This window comes from Oncorhynchus masou, chromosome 27 (genome assembly GCF_036934945.1).
Source record: "Oncorhynchus masou masou isolate Uvic2021 chromosome 27, UVic_Omas_1.1, whole genome shotgun sequence".
Lineage (NCBI taxonomy): Eukaryota > Metazoa > Chordata > Actinopteri > Salmoniformes > Salmonidae > Oncorhynchus > Oncorhynchus masou.
In genome coordinates, this window is record NC_088238.1 from 43226429 (window position 1) to 43245848 (window position 19420).

The 19420-nt window shown below is 44.6% G+C and overlaps 2 protein-coding genes and 1 non-coding gene across 8 annotated transcripts in view; all 3 read left to right on the forward strand.

The window, feature by feature from the left end:
- The first annotated feature begins 2100 nt into the window (after positions 1–2100).
- LOC135516229 (embryonal Fyn-associated substrate-like) lies at positions 2101–15735 on the forward strand. Of its 4 annotated transcripts, none has more exons than XM_064940367.1 (8): positions 2101–2270; positions 2862–3238; positions 4407–5831; positions 6660–6779; positions 7308–8300; positions 8484–8558; positions 12983–13240; positions 13577–15735. In XM_064940367.1, the coding sequence occupies exons 2-8, from the start codon at positions 3227–3229 to the stop codon at positions 13757–13759; spliced, it is 3066 nt and encodes a 1021-aa protein (XP_064796439.1). In that variant the 5' UTR covers positions 2101–2270; positions 2862–3226; the 3' UTR covers positions 13760–15735. The 4 variants fall into 4 exon arrangements, with proteins under 4 accessions (XP_064796439.1, XP_064796442.1, XP_064796440.1 ...); XM_064940370.1 differs by having other exon boundaries at positions 13118–13240; XM_064940368.1 differs by having other exon boundaries at positions 2947–3238.
- A 261-nt stretch (positions 15736–15996) lies between these two features.
- LOC135516231 (apoptotic chromatin condensation inducer in the nucleus-like) overlaps positions 15997–19420 on the forward strand; it is a 29016-nt gene continuing 25592 nt past the window's right edge. For all 3 annotated transcript variants that reach the window (XM_064940371.1, XM_064940375.1, XM_064940374.1), the window contains exons 1-2: positions 15997–16166; positions 19310–19375. In XM_064940371.1, the coding sequence (XP_064796443.1) occupies positions 16032–16166; positions 19310–19375 (201 nt within the window). In that variant the 5' untranslated portion in view covers positions 15997–16031. The remainder of the gene's footprint in view (positions 16167–19309; positions 19376–19420) is intronic.
- On the forward strand, positions 19099–19217 carry LOC135516618 (small nucleolar RNA U6-53/MBII-28). Its single transcript, XR_010451964.1, has one exon. It is a non-coding gene; the product is annotated as a small nucleolar RNA U6-53/MBII-28 (small nucleolar RNA).

A 19420-nucleotide genomic window follows, 5' to 3' on the forward strand; every position in this document is an offset into this window, starting at 1 on the left:
ATGATTTAAAATGGCCCCAGGCATTCTCCTTCTCGTTGCATTTCAATACAGCAGACCAGTCCAATTTGCTCAAACAATGAACAAAAATATCTTCACCATAATTCTTCATAGCCCTAATTTTTATTAAGTTATGACAATTAAAAACTGTTTTCTGAACCTTCCTACTGCAGAAAATGATGGAATGACCACCGAGCCCATAGTTTACAACCCTACTACTATTTGATATCCTTGATCTATCCGACACCAACACATGGTTAATGATGGTTTGGGTAGAAGGACAGACCCTTGTGGGCTCATTAATCAACTGGTAAAAAGCAAACAGATTACAAAAATTCTTAAGATCTTTAAAAGTAGCATGGCCCTATTAGAGCATATCTGTATTAAAATCACCAGTAACAATAACCTCTGATTTACCAAAGTCTGTACAGTTGGAACAAGTCTTCAACAATTCATAAAACTTGTACTGGTCTAGTGGTCTATAACAGGTTCCAACTACAATAGGTTTACATTTTGGTTGCTTGCTTTTCTAAAGTCTACCAACCTTGCCAGCAGGCATGTCAGCTAAGATAGGTAGGCAAGCTAGCTGCTCTAACTTGATTGATAGCCTGAATTGGCATCTTGGTAGTTAGTTATGAGGTTGGGAGATTGGGAACCTATCTGGGCTAAGCAGGGCAAATCTGAGGGGGTATGTGCACCTGTGCCCCATATGAGCATGGTGTTGACTGCTGGTCTGTGTCTTTCTTTTAATATGCTGTGATTGCTACATATAGCTTGCCTAAATGGCTGCATGTAACTCCCCTGCTGAAAAAATAACATGAAATTGCTAGACAACCTTTTTTGTGTTGTTCCTGTTTATGTTTGCAATAACTTATTGTTACAACAGACAAACTACGTTTGTTTTAACTGTTTTGTGTACAGGTGGCAGTAGAGTCACATAGTGACTGAACAGCAGCTGAATGGATGTAGGCTAGTGGATCCTGCATGTGCAGAAATCTCAGTGTTTTTGCAACAGTAAGCCTGGTTCTAGAAAATCCGGAACCGCAGCCACTATGTTTGAAGAAATGGTCTGTGTAAGTGGGCGTTCCCTGTCTCGTGTGAGCATGCTTTCCCGCGTGAGACCAATGGCTCTGGTTTACTTATTGTCCCCTCTCCACTCATTTCCATTTCAATTTCAGGGCTTTATTGGAATGGGAAACATATGCTAACATTGCCAAAGCAAGTTAACTAGATAATAAACAATACAAATTAACAGTAAACATTACACTCACAAAAGTTCCAAAATAACAAAGACATTACAAATGTAATGATCTCCCCACCCGCCCCAACTAGAAATCTTTTTTTGCAAGTGATGTCTCCCTTCTGGGGCATCCGCTCTGCGGGACGGAGGAATAGGTCGACCAGAGTGACCCTGCCCAATCCGAAAAAAATAGGACGTGGGGTGTCTCGCTTTCTCTACTGTCTCTGTCATGAAGATATTATGTATGTACACGCATCCTGGCGCTAAGCATGCAGCATAGCAACTTCTTGCTTTGCCATCTGCTTGCATGCAAACTACTTAGTTGGTTACCACATCTCTCTTTGCCTGGCCAACACGGCACAGACTGAACACTGGCACGTACCTTACCCCCAGAGTCTCCAGAATAAAATGCTGAAGGTGGAGCTATAAACTTCGGTTACGCCATCCTCAAAATTATTGAGGGTTGTATTCAATGATGTGTATAAACCCTGGATGTCTGACAGGGGGCGCTGTATTGAATCCACCGTGCAGTCATCTTGGTAATCCTCCATTTAAAAAAAATATATAAATGCACTTATTAATGTCTACATTGGTTTATGACACGTTTATTCTATTACAGAAACCTGAATGCATACTTTTCAATTGTATTATGTTAGCTAAACATACAAATAAAACAATGACAAATATATTTAAAGTATTTTTTTAGAGAGTACTAATGTTACTGTCCCCACTACAATGACAAAAATACTTAAATACATGTAATTCTTTTCTTGAAACATTTCACTGAAATATTGTGGAATTCCATTCATTCCTATGGAGGACTGCTCCGAATGGGAAGTGACAATATGGCCGACTGTGTTTTTCAAAGCCTCTCAATGGCCATTTGCAATCAAGGGTTTGTGTACAATATTGATCGTATCCAATTACGTAGTCCTTCTCAGGAGGGAGAGAGAAAATAAAAATCTCGTTGGCCACGAATTCCCTTGCTGAAATAAGGGAATGCTCGATATCTTTATTTTCTGGAGCATTAAGGGTAGGTACGCTAGCTAACGAAACAATAAGTGAGTGTAATTTGATGCCTGGCTGAAGTTTGCTAGCTGCGAATGGATTTCATGCCTCCTTTTGTTTTGCCAGTTACTGTAGCTAGCAGCTAACGTTACTGTAGCAAGCTAGCTAGCCTCCATCGATTTTACATACGTGGATAATATTGGTGAAATTGTTTGCTAGCAAAATCTTGGAAATGCATTCTTTTTGCGGTATATTTTAATTTGATCAGCGAGAGGGTAAGATGCTTGCTAACTTTAGGGGGTAGTTTACGTTAGTTAAGAAATAAGACGTCATATCTATGCAATGGTCTATGCTTTTTACTGGGTGATCCCAATGTCCGGCACTGATACAACCTCTGAGTAGATTACTTTATGTCGTAAATTACGTTTACTCATCTCCACGATATTATAGTACAGGTATCAAAATTAGAGCTAGGATGTATGACCACAATATTGGATACGGTAAGAATACCACTGAAGTTATGAATTGGTTATAGATCAGTGGTAGACATTGACATCAAATATTGTTTACAACATTACAGAACATCAATAACTGATCATCATATTCCCCTGACTAGGATTATTCTTCAGTGGTTATCAGGAGTGTGATCTAAAGATGACATCACGATCCAGCCCAACTGGCTTTTCTCATTTTCTCGACAGTTACTGTCAACAACACTGAGCCAAGAAGGAGCAGTTCAATCATGCCCTCAACACAGAAGAACCCATTGGGCTTTGGCGAGCGAAGAAAGCTGGACATCTCTCAACCTTTGCAGCCTTGAAGGAGGCTGGTGGTGTTGCCCTCGAACACAACTTGGATTGTGTGTTTGGACTCTGCAGCAGTCACCAGTTCACCTCTTGGATATAGATGGAGGACCATGTCTGCTTGTGAGTCTGTTTGACCCAACATCCTGACAGGAGCACTGTCTGAGGAAGAGCAAACATGTCCCTCTCAGTGAGTAGAAATTGTGTGTGTGTGTGTGTGTGCGCGCGCTTTTGTATGAGAGATGGTGATTAAAAGCGGGCACAGATGGAAAGGCGCCCAACTGGTGACATGGCACTATACTGCTGTTTCAATCCAGGGTACTGTTTGAATACTTTAAAAAATGCATGATCCTTTTTTCTTTGGGAGAATCATCATGACGTAACTGGATTGGGCGTGTTCAAGGACATTTGGCTGAAGTGAACCTTTCGTTTTTCCCATCAAATACTGTCAAATCAGTGATTACATCATTCAGGAAAGGAAATGAATGAAGGATGCGTTTTTAAGTAATTGAACATTGTCCTGGCTTCCATCCACTTGAGCTGGTGTTTGAGTATAGCTCTTATTCATTTGGCGGTGTGCGAACCGTAGCAATGTGTTTTGCAACCTAAAACAAAAATCTAATCGGACAATCAGACAGTGTTTCACTTTGTTTGAAAACGTTTCCTTGAGACTGAACATGGCCCGGGGCTCAGCTTGTGTCTCTATAGACAATCCCCAGGGGGTTAGGGCTTTGAAAAGGAGAACATGATAGGAGGGCCAAGGGATGGCAATTAAACCCCAAACTAGAGACAGATGTTGCCTACCTCCCTCCCTCCCTTCCTTTTCTCATTACCATTTACTCCTCTTGTCTTTTAAATAATTGACCTCCCTCCTCTCACTGTCTCTTTTCTATTCCCCTATAAGTAAGTCGTGTGTGCAGTGACTGAATATGCAGTGATTCAGCACTTATATCAGTATGTATTTATTCATTATGTGACTGTGTTCTGAATGAGTCTCTCTCTCTCACACCACTCTGTTTTGTTTTGCTTCTCCCCCCCCATCTTTCTCTTCTATTCACTAAGACTGTTATACAAATAGCTATTCTCAATCTCTTTCTTGGCATCAAGTCAATGCATTTGTCTATGTCCAGTCAGTATGTAGATGTGTGCTTCCCAGTGTGAAGTCAGGCCATCTCTGTCTCTGCATGCATTTCTATCTTCAGTGTGTATGTACCCCTATGAGTAGGGCCCAGACTTTTTCCAGACCACGTGTTAACTAGGATAGTGATGATTGTTTGTGAATCTCCCTTTATTTCTGAGTAATTATTGTGTAATAAGTGATTATTCTTTTTTGGTTATATCTTTTTCGCTCTCCTCAGACGGTGCTGGCGAAGGCCCTGTTTGACAATGCAGCAGAGAGCCCTGAGGAGCTGGCCTTCCGGAAGGGAGACATCCTGATGGTTCTAGAACAGGAGCAGGGAGGGGGTCCTGGCTGGTGGCTCTGCTCCCTCCACGGGCGCCAGGGCATCGCCCCCGCAAACCGCCTCCGCCTCCTCCACACCGCCCCAGGGGTCGACTCCAGACCCCCCAGCCGCGCCCCCAGCGAGGACTCTGTATACCTCTCCCCAGTCCCCCTGGCCCGCACGGCAGTCTCCACGGAGGATGTGGATGGGGTTTACCGCACCCCACCTAGCCTGGGGGAGGCCCTGTACCAGAGCCCAGGGGCGGTGCCTGTCGCCTCTAGACCAGGGGTCCTCCGGCAGGCCGAGGTAGGGGGTCGACCCCGCTCCCGCTCCAGCTCCGGCACACGCCCCTGTCCCGATTGGGACGTTGGGGTGACGGGCCGCCCCCGCTCGCCATCCCTCCGGTCCAGAGGCACAGACTCCGCTGGGAGCCTCTACCAGACCCCATCCACCCCCACAGCTCTCGGGCCCCAGCACCACAGGGGTCTGGCTGGAGACCCTGGACCAGAGAATGTCTACCTGGCCCCCGGCGGGATTCCTCGGGTGGTGGGTCTAGGGCCAGAGGACAACACTTACCTGGTCCCCAGGGAGACTGTAGCGGCGGTAGGCCACTCTGACGGCTGTTACCTGGTTCCCAGAGGGATGGTCCTGCCCAGCGAGGAGGTCTACCAGACCCCCACAGGAGGGTTAGTCGGGGGGACTGTGTCAACCCAGGTTACTCCCATCACTACTAGGGTCCTAGAGGCTCAGAGCTTCACCCTTTCACAGATAAACGGGGGCGGGGGAGCCCCCCTTAAGCCCCTCACTCCTCAATCCAAACCGGCACAGGACACCCCTCGGATGATGTACCAGACCCCCGCCCCTGTGGGAGCAGGGATTCTCAGGACTCCACCCGTCCTCGCACAGGGATCCCCCAAACCTCAGCTGAAAGGGGTGACCCCCAAAACCCCAGGGACCCCTGGTGGTCAGGGTGGAGTGCCCTCTACCCCTCCCATCACCAGGGGGAAGCTAGCTCCTGCTGCCCCCCTCAGGGGTTCCCCCTTGCTGGCCAGAACAGGACAGGGACATGGCCGGGTGCCTGGATCCCCAAACTTTGCTCGTAAGCCCCCTCCTCCAGCCCCCCCAGTGAGGGGGGTAACCAGAAAAGACTTGCCCCAATCCGTAACCCCTGTATCCACCTCTCAGCCTGCCCTCTCCACTCCCCAGTCGACTCCTATACCCCAGTACCAAGAGAGCAAAGATGGAAGGATGGCGTCGAATGAAAAGAAGCAGAATGGGCAGAATAAGAAAGGCGAGGACGGAGAGTGTGCAGATCCTGATGGCGACAGCCTCGATGAACAGGTAATAGAGAAAGGGAAGACCTTTCCAAGTTCAATGTCCCTGCTCTCTTTCTTTCCTGCCCCTCTTATTCCATATCTTTCTCTCCACAGTCTCTTGTCATGATTAGGCCCAGAGTTTTTCCCTGTCAAGTCATGTAGTCAGGGAAAACGCCAATCCTAGTTAACCACGTTTCCATCCACAGTTTTAGTGCAAGTAAAGTCATACCGTTTAAGAGAAAAGAAATCACGACAGCTCTGATGGAAACAGGACGTTTCGGTATTAACTTGATAAATGCCGCCACATGCCGTGGAAACTCCTTTTATTTATGTGCAAAATATTGACATTACAACCATCATATCGAAGTAATATTGGAATGACGATGACATGGTGTGTGGTCCTCCCACTACGACTCGGGAAACCATGCAGTTTATTGGACTACATATGAAATAATTTATTGAACTTCACAGGGCGGTGAATGTGCACGGTGATGACCTTGATCCTCATTTCCAATAAATATCGATGTGACATGATGATCAATGCTTGACTGCTGTATGACAAATACAAATATTCTCTCTCTTATCCATAATAATGTCATCATGTAGTTGAAAATGCGATGGAAACACATTGAACATTTGATTTTTATGCGGTACGTGAAACCTGTACATTTTGTGTGGGAAAATGCACATATTTTCATTATGCGGATTTTTGAATATTCGCATGAAGATCTGTGGCCAATTGGATGGAAACCTAGTTTATGTGAACTACATGTCTGACATTGTGACCTTGTGCTTATAACAAGCGTATAACAGTCTTATAACATGCTGTCTTGTGGTCTGCCTGGTCTCCTAGGTGTATGATACTCCTCCCAGGAGTAGGTGGCAGCGGCCAGCCCCAGCAGCGCTGTGTGATGATGACAGCATCTACAACACACCCCGCTCCCTTCCCCCACACACTGACCTAGAGTCAGAGGTCGGTCAGAATCCATCCTCTACAATACAGAGACCACCGGTCTCCTCTCTCTCACTCTGTATTTCTCTCTCGACCCCTCTATTTATTTGTCCCTCTCTCTCCCCCCCCAGCTCTCAACTTTCCCTCACCTGTTCTTCCCTCCCTCGGCTCCTCCCTTTCCGCCTCACTCCTCCCCACCCCTCTCTCTCTTCCTAACCCGCTCTTTCTCTCTCAGCTCTCAACTTTCCTCCACCTTTTCCTTCCTCCCACAGCCCGGCTCTCTCTGTCACACCTGTTTCTCTGTCTGCTGCAATCCAGTCTGTCTGGTCTGAATAGTGCTGCTGCTATTTTCTCCCTGTCACACCCAACTGTTTATACTGCAGTGGAAATGTATAAGCCAGGCTATACAATCTCCTCCTCTTTTCTCCTCTCTAGAATATACATCTATAACAAACAGTACTAATGACCTTAGAATGACTGATTTCGAAAGGCTTCAAGAACAATGACAGTAATGGTAGAGCTTTTTCTCTCTCTCCTTCTGTCTCTCAGGTCTATGATGTTCCCACCATCATACTTAGCACATCGTCAGAGCCCCAGCAGCAGACTGTCAACGTCCCAACGGCTGTTATTACTGATGAATCGGAGGAGGACGTTTACAGCTTCCCAACCCTTCCTGGCCTACCCCTGGGCCTGGCGGACATGTCCACCATTGCCCACCTAGAGGGGACGGAGAGCGGCCAGGTCTACTCTGTCCCCGGCTCAGGGAAGAGGGCTCCGCTTGGGCTAGGCGAGGGCAGTGACCCGGGGTCCACCACCGAGCCGGACTGTGGCGTCTATGACATGCCCGCTCTCACCCTTGATGTCTTGCCCTCTTCGACGATGTCAACGTCGTCTTCGTCTTCCACACGTCGGCAATCTGTATCCAGTAATGGGTCTGGTGATGTCCAATGGAGGAACTCACTTTCGGGCCTTGTCCAATCGGTGCTTAGCTCTGCCTCGTGTGCCCCTGTCTCCTCGAGGGATCTGGCAACCTCACTGGCTGAGATCCTGTCCGTCTGGAAGACGAGTCAACCCGACGAGGTCCCTCCCCCTCTCCAACAGGCTTGGGCCCGTCTCTCAGACCTACTTCCTGCTTTGTCTGCCGGTGGCCACGCCCCTCCGTCAGATACTCTTCTCTCTATGGTCCAACGAGCGCTGGAGGACTCCACCATCCTATTTCAGACCCAGGGGCGGCCCCGCCTCCCTTCCCAGGACTCCCTCTCCCGAAGACCCCTACCCGCCCTGCCCGTAGCTGAGGTGAAACCAGTAGGGAGCAGTATGGGACCACGCAAGGGTAGCTGGATCCAGGAGAGACCCTTACCCCCCACTCCCCAGCCGGCGTTCCCTCTGCCCCCCACACAACCCTCCACTGTGACCATGTCCATCACTGTGGGGCAGAGCGACGGAGAGGAGGGGATGGGGAACGAGTATGCAGGAATAGGTCTGACACCCGCCCCGGCACCACTTCCTCTTGGAGACAGTGTGGGATACGTGAAACTGCAGGTCAGTCTTCAGTCTTGCTGGCACCTGTCTGCATTTTCCATTGCATTTTACTCATTAAGCAGACACCTTTATTTAATAAGTGCGCTTGCTGGATTGTTTTATCCAGTTTTAATAGACAGTATCTGATGTCTGGGCCCATAGTTGTATGTGTAAAATGAAGTATCTGTCTCTTTTCCTCCCCAGGGAAAGCCAGAGCCTCCCTCAGATGCCCGAACAGAGAATAGGTCAATCCAGACCCTTCACACCACAGAGCCTAGGGTAAAACACACAATCATTCTCACACCACACGTACTGTCCAATTGTCACACAAACGCTCACACAATCTCATTCTCTCACACACACTCCATTTTAACACCCATCACCACACAACATGAATTTTCACACCACGTACACTCACTACACTCTCAGATGAATCATTGATTCTGTTTATGTATTTACTGATGAGCTCCTACCAATGTTCCCTTATTTTCTGGGGCACTGAGATCAATTCTAGGTCTTGTGAGCGGGAACTTGAACGTTGTAAGAATTGCATTGTGTTGTATGATGCAAGAAACCACTTTATAAAATAAATTATTACCATACAGAGAATTAGACAATGTAGACTACCCCTCTGTCTATTGGCTTATTTGCATATTCAAGCCTGGGTTGAAAAACACTGCCCCTTTTATTTAACACACGCTTTTTTTACACGCTTTTTTTTACCTGACTGGCTTTTTGAAATGTAGCCTATATGTTTTGTGCTCTTGTAGGAGGCAGTAACTCCCCAACAGTGACCTATACTTATTTGTAACTAGGCGAATAACTTGCTAACTAGCAAAGAATGTCAACAAATGTGTGTATACTGCACTCTGATCTGAAAAGCGTATTCACTCGCGGGTGATTCAAAGACCGCTCTTCAAATCAAATTTGATTGGTCACATGCACATGGTTAGCAGATGTTAATGCGAGTGTAGCAAAATGCTTGTGCTTCTAGTTCCAACCGTGCAGTAATATCTTAACAAGTATTCTAACAATTTCACGACAACTACCTTATACACACAAGTGTAAAGGAATGAATAAGAATATATATATATATATATGAGTGATGGCCGTGTGGCATAGGCAAGATGCAGTAGATGGTGTAGAGTACAGTATACCCTACATGACTCCTCTCATATGTATATGTAAACATTTTATAAAGTGGCATTGTTTAAAGTGATGAGTGATACATTTATTACATCCAATTTCTTTATTATTAAAGTGGCTAGAGATTTGAGTCAGTATGTTGGCAGCAGCCACTCAATGTTAGTGGTGGCTGTTTAACAGTCTGATGGTTTGAGATATAAGCTGTTTTTCAGTCTTTCGGTCCCAGCTTTGATGCACCTGTACTGACCTCACCTTCTGGATGATAGCGGGGTGAACAGGCAGTGGCTCGGGTGGTTGTTGTCCTTGGTGATCTTTTTGGCCTTCCTGTGACATCGGGGGGTGTAGGTGTCCTGAAGGGCAGGTAGTTTGCCCCGGTTAGGCGTTGTGCAGACCACACTACCCTCTGGAGAGCATTGCTGTTGTGGGCAGAGCAGTTGCCGTACCAGGCGGTGACACAGCCCGACAGAATACTCTCGATTGTGCATCTGTAAAAGTTTGTTTTGTGTTTTTGGTGACAAGCCAAATTTCTTCAGCTGCAGCGCCTTCTTCACCACGCTGTCTGTGTGGGTGGACCATTTCAGTTTGTCCGTGATGTGTACGCAGAGGAACTTAACTTTCTACCTTCTCCACTACTGTCCCATCGATGTGGATGGGGGGATGCTCCCTAAGCTGTTTCCTGAAGTCCACGATCATCTCCTTTGTTTTGTTGACATTGAATGTGAGGTTGTTTACCTGACACCACACTCCGAGGGCCCTCTCCTCCTCCCTGTAGGTCGTCTCGTCATTGTTGGTAATCAAGCCTACCACTGTGGTGTCGTCTGCAAACTTGATGATTGAGTTGGAGGCGTGCATGGCCACGCAGTCATGGGTGAACAGGGAGTACAGGAGAGGGCTGAGAATGCACCCTTGTGGGGCCCCAGTGTGGAGTTGTTGTTTCCTACCCTCATCACCTGGGGGCGGCCCGTCAGAAAGTCTAGGACCCAGTTGCAGCAGACTGGAATACAGCAGACTGGGATAGGGATTGATTGAATATGTCCGTAAACACACCAGCCTGCTGGTCTGCGTATGCTCTGGGCACGCGGCTAGGGATGCCGTTTAGGCCGGCAGCCTTGCGATGGTTAACACATTTAAATGTTTTACTCACGTTGGCTGCGGTGAAAGAGAGCCCGCAGGTTTTGGTAGCGGGCAATGTCAGTGGCACTGTATTGTCCTCAAAGCAAGCGAAGAAGTGGTTTAGTTTCTCTGGGAGCAAGACGTCTGTGTCCGCGACGGGGCTGGTTTTCTTTTTGTAATCCGTGATTGACTGTAGACCCTGCCATATACGTCTCGTGTCTGAGCCATTGAATTGTTACTCTACTTTGTCTCTATACTGACGCTTAGCTTGTTAATAAAACCCTTGCGGAGGGAGTAGCTACACTGTCTGTATTCGGTCACCTTGCCATGATTAAAAGCAGTGGTTCGCGCTTTCAGTTTTGTGCGAATTCTGCCCTCAATCCACAGTTTTTGGTTGGGGAAGGTTTTAATAGTCACAGTGGGTACAAAATTCAAAAGGTACTCGCACACTTGAGCAATCTACTTTGCAGGTGCATGGCAACAATTGAACAGGAAACAGCACACTGCTCTTGATAGTATCACTGATATTTAAGAAGCTTACGTATCGGCCTCACGGCCTTCATCAGCTTTTGTGATTTTTTTATTTTTTATATTTGCACCCTTATGTAGACCTAGCCCCACCCACATCCGTTCCACACATCTAATGGGTTTGGAGGCAAAGGAAAAACAAATAAGTGCTACCAAATATCAATATGCATTTCATAAATATTACAAAAGTGTATATATAAGACGTATCAAACACGTCTGTAAAACCACAATGAGGACATAGCAAGTTTTCATTAGTCATTGTGTACATCGTACGAAAAACAGAGTAATCTTAAATAGGCACATAATTCATGTTCAAATTCACAACATAACATACATAGGCATTTCATCATTAAGTCCTTTAGGAAATAATGTCTGGAGGGTGAAAATCCAAAAACATTCTCTTTTACTCAGAGTATTATTAATATCCCTCCCCTGTCTGATATCTTAACTTTCTCTATGCCACAAAATCTAAAGGTAAAATGTCATGCTTCAGGTCATCGAAATGTACTGTGACTGGATAATCCCTGTCGTTTCTCCTGATTTCACTTTTGTGTTCACTAATTCTCTGTTTGAGAGAACGAGAGGTTTTACCGACAAAGCAGAGCCCACATGGACATTTAATAATGTAAATAACATGGGTGGTGGAACATGTAATAATGTCATTTATTTGGAACCGTTTTCCTGTGTGTGGGTGGCAGAAATATTCACACTTCATCATATTGTTGCACTGTGCGCATCCTCTGCATTTATAGCTACCATTTGGTAGAGGGCGTAAAAGGGCCTGGCTGATTTTCTTTTGTGGCTGGCAGTTGGCATGAACCAATTTATCGTGTAAATTGCGACCTCTCCTATACACAATAAGTGGTGGATGTTTAATAGTCACAGTGGGTACAACCTCACCGATGCATTTGCTAATAAACTCGCTCACCGAATCCGCGTATACATCAATGTTGTTGTCTGAGGTTATCCGGAACATATCCCAGTCCACGTGATCGAAGTAATCTTGAAGCTTTGAATCAGATTGGTTGGACCAACGTTGAACAGACCTGAGCACAGGTGTTTCCTGTTTTAGTTTCTGTTTATAGGCTTGGAGCAAAAAAATGAGTCGTGGTCAGATTTGCCGAAAGGGAGGGTGAGGGAGGGCTTTGAATACTTTGCGAAAGTTAGTAGCAATGATCCAGAATGCTGCCAGCCCGGGTCGTGCATTTGATATATGCTAATAAAATTTTAGGGAACCTTGTTTTCAGATTAGCTTTGTTAAAATCCCCAGCTACAATAAATGCAGCCGCAGGATATGTGGTTTCCAGTTTATGTAGAGTCAAATGAAGTTCTTTCGGGGCCGTCGAGGTGTCTGCTTGGGGGGGATATACACGGCTGTGATTATAATCAAAGAGAATTCTCCTGGTAGTTAATGCGGTCGGCATTTGATTGTAAGGAATTCTAGGTCAGGTGAACAAAAGGACTTGAGTTCTTGTATGTTGTTATGATCACACCACGACTCGTTAATCACAAGGCATACACCCCCGCCCATCTTCTTACCAGAGAGATGTTTGTTTCTGTTGGCGGGATGCGTGACGAAACCGGGTGGCTGTACCAACTCTGATAACGTATCCTGAGTAAGCCATGTTTCTTCTTGGGCTACCCCCGCCAATAGAATTCTACTCTGTTGAGCTCTGGCTCTGCCTTCAACAAAATCAGACAAAATTTTGCAAAATCTCAAGGCTTAGGTTGCATCCACTTGTCATAGGCACACAACAAGAGGTCATCTGTGATTCTAAGAATTTGACATAATTGACAATTGGGGCCCATGACACAATAAATGGCAGTTCCATGAGTGACAATGTTCATTCTTTACCCTTACAATGATGGCTCTATCTCACTCTCTCTTGTCTGTCTTTCTCTTTCTCTCCATCCAGTTGAGCCCCTCCCCTCCTCTGCCCGTCTCCCTCTCTCTGGAGGACTCAGAGTTGCTCTCCTTCTATTCTTCCCAGTCTCTGTCCCACCTCTCCTGTCTGGCCGATTCCATTGACGTGCTCTTCCGCACCGTGCAGGGGAACCAACCTCCCCGCGTCTTTGTTTCCCGGGGGAAGAGTTTGATCGTGACGGCACACAAGCTGGTGTTCATCGGGGACACGCTCTCCCGCCTCCTGACCTCTCCTGACCTCAGGGCAAAGGTCAGCACACATTTCATGACAGGGTTGTTTTCATTAGGGCACACTGTAGCAAAATGTTTTGAAACTGGAAAATGAAAACGAGTTAAGGTAGTCCCTCCCCCGTTTCATTCAGTTTTTCTTCAGTTTGGTGCCTAATTTACACGATGTTGCATTTTAATTCCAAATGTAGGGTTTGATATGACATTTAAAGAACAGCTTGTAACATAATTCATATGATATTTAGGTCAAGGTTTAAGGCATTAGGGACAAGATTATGGACTTTTAGTTTAGATTAAAATGCATATTGTCCTATGATGAATCCATAATCAATATATTTTTGTCTTTCTCTCTCCGTAGGTCACAACCTCAGGTGGGCATCTGTGTCAGGCCTTGAAGGCTGTCGTTGTGGCAACGAAGGGGGCAGCCCAGAACTACCCATCAGTCGCTGCCACCCAGGAAATGGTGAACTGCGTGGCCGAGCTGTCCCAGCATGCCGCAGGCTTCTCCGGCCTGCTGCAGCGCCTCGCGGAAATATCTTGACATTATTTCTTCAACGTCTCTTCTTATAACGTGTTTACAATACATTTTCTCTCTACTTTGAAATGCCTTAGTTGTTGTTACAATGTGTTATCGTTCCAATTGAACAGTTTGACGTTTTAAGTGAGGTTGAAACATTGAATTTCAGTCCAGAAGAAGAACTGATCTGTGGCTCAAATTCCCACCCAGTTAGATTTTGTGTGTGTTCTTGTATGTGTGTGTTGGTTGGCTTTTGGTTCTTTTAATACCTAGTCACTTCTGTGCTTTTGGTGCCAAGCACACTTTTCATCTTGTGTGTCCTGATTGATGAACATGGTTTTTGTTTGAACCCTGTTCGTGACATTGTGTCCCTTATGGGCCACTGTATTATTGGAGTCAGACTATTTCTGTTCGGTTGCCATTATTTTCTCTTACATTGAAATAACTTTATTTTCTTTTTATCTTTGCATCCTTATTTATTGTAGGTAACCATCCATCCCCCTCTCCAAAAATATAAATCGAGCCTCACATTCTGCTGTTTGTTAGTGCTATGGAAGAGAGCAGCGATAACTTGATGAAGGTGCAGTTGGTGGGTGTGTATGTGAACGCCGTGGCAGCTCCACTGTGTGTTTCTGCCTGGGCTTGGTGTTGCATTTGAGAATCAAATGTAATAAAACAACACTGTAAAAAAAAAAGTACTATAGGATGTAAACTATAGGAGTTTAAAAGATGTCTAAATCAGATCTGGGACCAGATCACTCTTTTACCCCCTGCAGTTTCCTACCTTGCAGTCTGGAAGACAGGGAGTGAAAAGAGTGTTATATATGAGTTAATTATATGAGTGTTTAAACAGGATTGAGATATGATAGATGGCACGATTTGAAAGAGAACATGAGGGGGGGGGGTACTGAAAGGGATAATGGTGGAGCAGTAGAGCGCTTAGTCGATCATGTTTGTTCCCACAGTTAGGCCACCAAGTGGAAAACCTGTATGTAAACTTTTATTTCTCTCCACCTGTCTCGCTTTCCATTCACTCGCTTGTCCCCCCTCTCTCCTTTTCTCTCGATTTCCCACACGCATTTCACCTTTCGTCACACACCCTGGCTTTCCCACACAGCTCTAGGTACTAGTTTGGCCATATTCGTTCTTGGGCTACTCCTATCCAATCCTCTCAGATCCTAATAAGTGCATAAGGGGGTAAGGGATAGTGGTTCATTTGGGACTGGGGAGCAGGTTTCTAGGCTTTCGTGTTGTTGAAAGGCACTAATTGCCCCTTCAAACTCAATGTTACCACCCACACCCTCACTGGTACTGCTGTCTCAAAGTCTATGCAGCAGTGGTATGTTGGTGATATGAGGATAAAATGAACAAAGATGCATCAGTGCCAAGAAAAAGTAGGAAGAACTTTCACCAAGCTCTCGTGTTTTGCCTTTGAGCTCTTCCTAGTGGAAGGTAGCAGTATTTCTACAGAATGCCTGCCTGCACAGCGCACACCACATCCATGGCCTGACAGTAGAAAATAATCATCATCATCATAATAATAATTGTATTTATTGATAAGTTTGTATTTGCTTTATGATCTGCTTGGCTTTAAGTTGTTTTATTTCTTATATGCACGTATTTAACAGGGATGTTTTCACTTCACACAGTGAATTACATTTTACTACAATAATGGCTCAAAAGAACAAGTGGAGAAGAGCAGTTAGTTTGATTGAGCTATAATAATTTTTTTTAGACTTTTTTTTTGTACCAGAATATATTTTTGAATGTTTTTACACTAAAGTGGAATTGTTGGTATTGGCTCCATGGCTACTAAAAAAGCCATATGGATCTATCCAGTCTACATTTCATGAAAGTTGAACACTACAATGATGCCTGACTATGTTCCCCTCAAAAATGCACAAATACATTTGTACAATTACATTGATTGTTCTGTCTTGCTGTGGATTATTTCTGATGAAAATATGTCTATGTATTTTAAAAAGGGTGTTTTAAATTCACTTTGTTGTTACATGTTTTTTTGTCAATATTTTTCTGAGATGATATTGTGCACAGTCTGGTTCTGGAAAGGACACACATGGATAAGTTAAGATTAAATAATGTGAAGTCATTTTAAAATATTTTTTGAAGCGTTAACAAGGCTCGTGTAGAATTGGCTGGTAACTACAGTAGGAAAGCGATCTCTTTCCACCCCCTCCGGAGATTTCCGAACCGTGACGTTAGCGGGGATTCGGAAGACGTAGTGACGCCTGTTGGAGCTCGAGCGAGTCGACAGAGCGAGTGACAGGAAAGCAAAATGGCGGATGAAGATGTTACGCTGAATGGTAAACCTCTACAATCGCTCCGTGTGGCAGACTTGAAAGCAGCTTTGGAGCAACGATGCCTCCCTAAAAGCGGGGCGAAAAATACACTCATTAAGCGACTGAAAGGGGTAAGCTTGGCTCAGGTTTTTGCTTCTATCAACAAGCTGGTCAAGTTCAGCAGGAGGCTATAGAGTGGGGTTATAGGCCGTGTGTCGGTAGTTTGGGGGAATGCATAATATTTGGCACTCATACCCGTGCGGAAGATTCCAAGTCTAGCGAATTATGCATCAGTGTGTTTAAAGATGTCGAAGCAAATTTAAAACTATGTCTAGTGTGGTACAACACTCTTCAAAGTTGAGATGTGTTGCACGGCCCGAACTGAAGGCCCAACTGGAGTGTGTGTTTATGCTAGCGAGCTAACTAGCGGTACTAGTCCCTCTACTGTATTTTTGAGCTGCTGTCCTCGGGCCCGCGCTCTGGGAGGAGGGGGCAGGGGGATTGGGTACGCGCCTGCCCATATGCACGGTTTATAGTAGCTCACTAGTTACATAGTTTGCTTAGCAAGACAAGCATGTTTAGGAGATAATTGTGAAATTGCTTTTCTTTTCCTCTTCAATTTACTATTTGCCTAAATTAAATTTTCCTAAACACTACCACAGCTGAAAAATAAATCGCTTTCCTAAACACTAGTGCTGCATATGAATGTGCCCACAATCAGAATGAGCAAATCCCCAATTGCATTATAATTGCCACATAAGTGGCGTAATAACTTAATTGCACACAATGCTCAGCAACCACACAGATATAACGACAGGTTTTTTAATCTGCCATGCAGTTTCCTTTGCTTGTGTTATTACAATGTCCTGTGTGTGAGAATGGGCTATTCTTCTCCCTAATTTCAAATTGAATGCAAACTAAAGGTTTGCTGGCACTCTATAAATTCAGTGACCCGAGTCGAATTGGATTTACGCATGGCCGTGCAGCTTTGCCCATCCTATGTAACTGACATCGACCGATCCCTTTCCCTTCTACGTTCCCTATTTATATGGAATAAAAACGGGTTTGTTCATTAGAATATCATATCCATTGCAGAGGACAGGACAGAGAGAATGAGTGTTTTGAGACCCTGCTTCTGACCACGATGATGACGTGTTGGGCATGATTTGCAGCAGCACAGAAACAACTCCAGCAAGAGTTGGTTTATAGGAACTAGAGGTCGACCGATTCTGATTTTTCAACACCAATACCGATTATTGGAGGACAAAAAAGGGGCCGATTTTTTTAAAAATGTATTTGTGATAATGACAATTACAACAATACTGAATGAACACTTATTTTAACTTAATATAATACATCAATAAAATCAATTTAGCCTCAAATAAATAATGAAACGTGTTCAATTTTGTATAAATATTGCAAAAACAAAGTGTTGGAGAAGAAATTAAAAGTGCAATATGTGCCATGTAAGAAAGCTAATGTTTAAGTTCCTTGCTCAGAACATGAGAACATATGAAAGCTGGTGGTTCCTTTTAACATGAGTCTTCAATATTCCCAGGTAAGAAGTTTTAGGTTGTAGTTATTATAGGAATTATAGGACTATTTCTCTCTATACCATTTGTATTTCATATACCTTTTGACTATTGGATGTTCTTATAGGCACTTTAGTATTGCCAGTGTAACAGTATAGCTTCCGTACCTCTCCTCGCTCCTACCTGGGCTCGAACCAGGAACACAACAACAACAGCCATCCTCGAAGCATCTTTACCCATGCAGAGCAAGGGGAACAACTACTCCAAGTCTCAGAGCGAGTGACGTTTGAAACGCTATTAGCGCGCACCCTGCTAACTAGCTAGCCATTTCACATCACATCGTTACACCAGCCTAATCTCGGGAGTGGATAGCCTTGAAGTCATAAACAGCAGAGCTGCTGGCAAAACGCACGAAAGTGCTGTTTGAATGAATGCTTATGAGTCTGCTGGTGCCTACCATCGCTCAGACTGCTCTATCAAATCATAGACTTAATTATAACATAATAACACACAGAAATACAAGCCTTAGGTTATTAATGTGGTCGAATCCAGAAACTATCATCTCGAAAACAAGACGTTTATTCTTTCAGTGAAATACAGAACCGTTCCGTATTTTATCTCACGGGTGGCATCCATCAGTCTAAATATTCCTGTTACATTGCACAACCTTCAATGTTATGTCATAATTACGTAAAATCCTGGCCAATTAGTTCGCAATAAGCCAGGCGGCCCAAACTGTTGCATATACCCTGACTCTGCATGCAATGAACGCAAGAGAAGTGACACAATTTCACCTGGTTAATATTGCCTGCTAACCTGGATTTCTTTTAGCTAAACATGCAGGTTTAAAAATATATACTTCTGTGTATTGATTTTAAGAATGGCATTGATGTTTATGGTTAGGTACACATTGGAGCAACGACAGTCCTTTTTGCGAATGCGCACTGCATCGATTATATGCAACGCAGGACACGCGGGATAAACTAGTAATATCATCAACCATGTGTAGTTATCATTAGTGATTATGATTGATTAAGTTTAATGCTAGCTAGCAACTTACCTTGGCTTCTTACTGCATTCGCGTAACAGGCGGGCTCCTCGTGAGGCTGGTGGTTAGAGCGTTGGACTAGTTAACCGTAAGGTTGCAACATTGAATCCCTGAGCCGTCAAGGTAAAAATCAGTCGTTCTGCCCCTGAACAAGGCAGTTAACCAACCGTTTCGAGGCCATCATTGAAAATAAGAACGTGTTCTGAACTGACTTGCCTAGTTAAATAAAGATTTAAAAAAATTGGCAAAATCGGCATCCAAAATGACCGATTTCCGATTGTTATGAAAACTTGAAATCGGCCCTAATTAATCAGCCATTCCGATTAATCGGACGACCTCAAATAGGAACAACAGGTTGTTGTCCTATCTACGGTGCTACATTTATCTCCCTTATTTGTTGACTGATTTCATATATGTGCTTGGAATAATTTGGTTAGTTTTGCTACAATGTAAATGTTAAATGTTTATTACTGTATTGCTACGCTCCGATGATGATCCCGCCATGCTAATACTGATGCACCAGACTGACGGTGTGTCTCTCTGGGTGCAAGTGAGTTAGCCTCACCTTCTCATACTGACTGGATCAGTGTGTGCTGAGGAGAATGAAAAAAAAGCTCTTACTCACCTACATTTTTGTGAAAATACAACAGCATTGTGATGTGTGTTTCAACCAGTATTTTGCTCTCTATTTTAGGCTCTAATGTTGGAGAATCTTCAGAGGACCTCCACTCCCCATATTGGGCTCCAGCCGAACTCCCAGGTAAGAGCCCAAGCAAAACACTACCGATTGGAGAGTCAACACTTG

Coding starts and splice junctions, on each gene's coding strand:
- LOC135516229 (XM_064940367.1), top strand. Junction 5,832..6,659: donor GCGACAGCCTCGATGAACAG/GTAATAGAGAAA, acceptor CTGGTCTCCTAG/GTGTATGATACTCCTCCCAG. Junction 6,780..7,307: donor ACACTGACCTAGAGTCAGAG/GTCGGTCAGAAT, acceptor TCTGTCTCTCAG/GTCTATGATGTTCCCACCAT.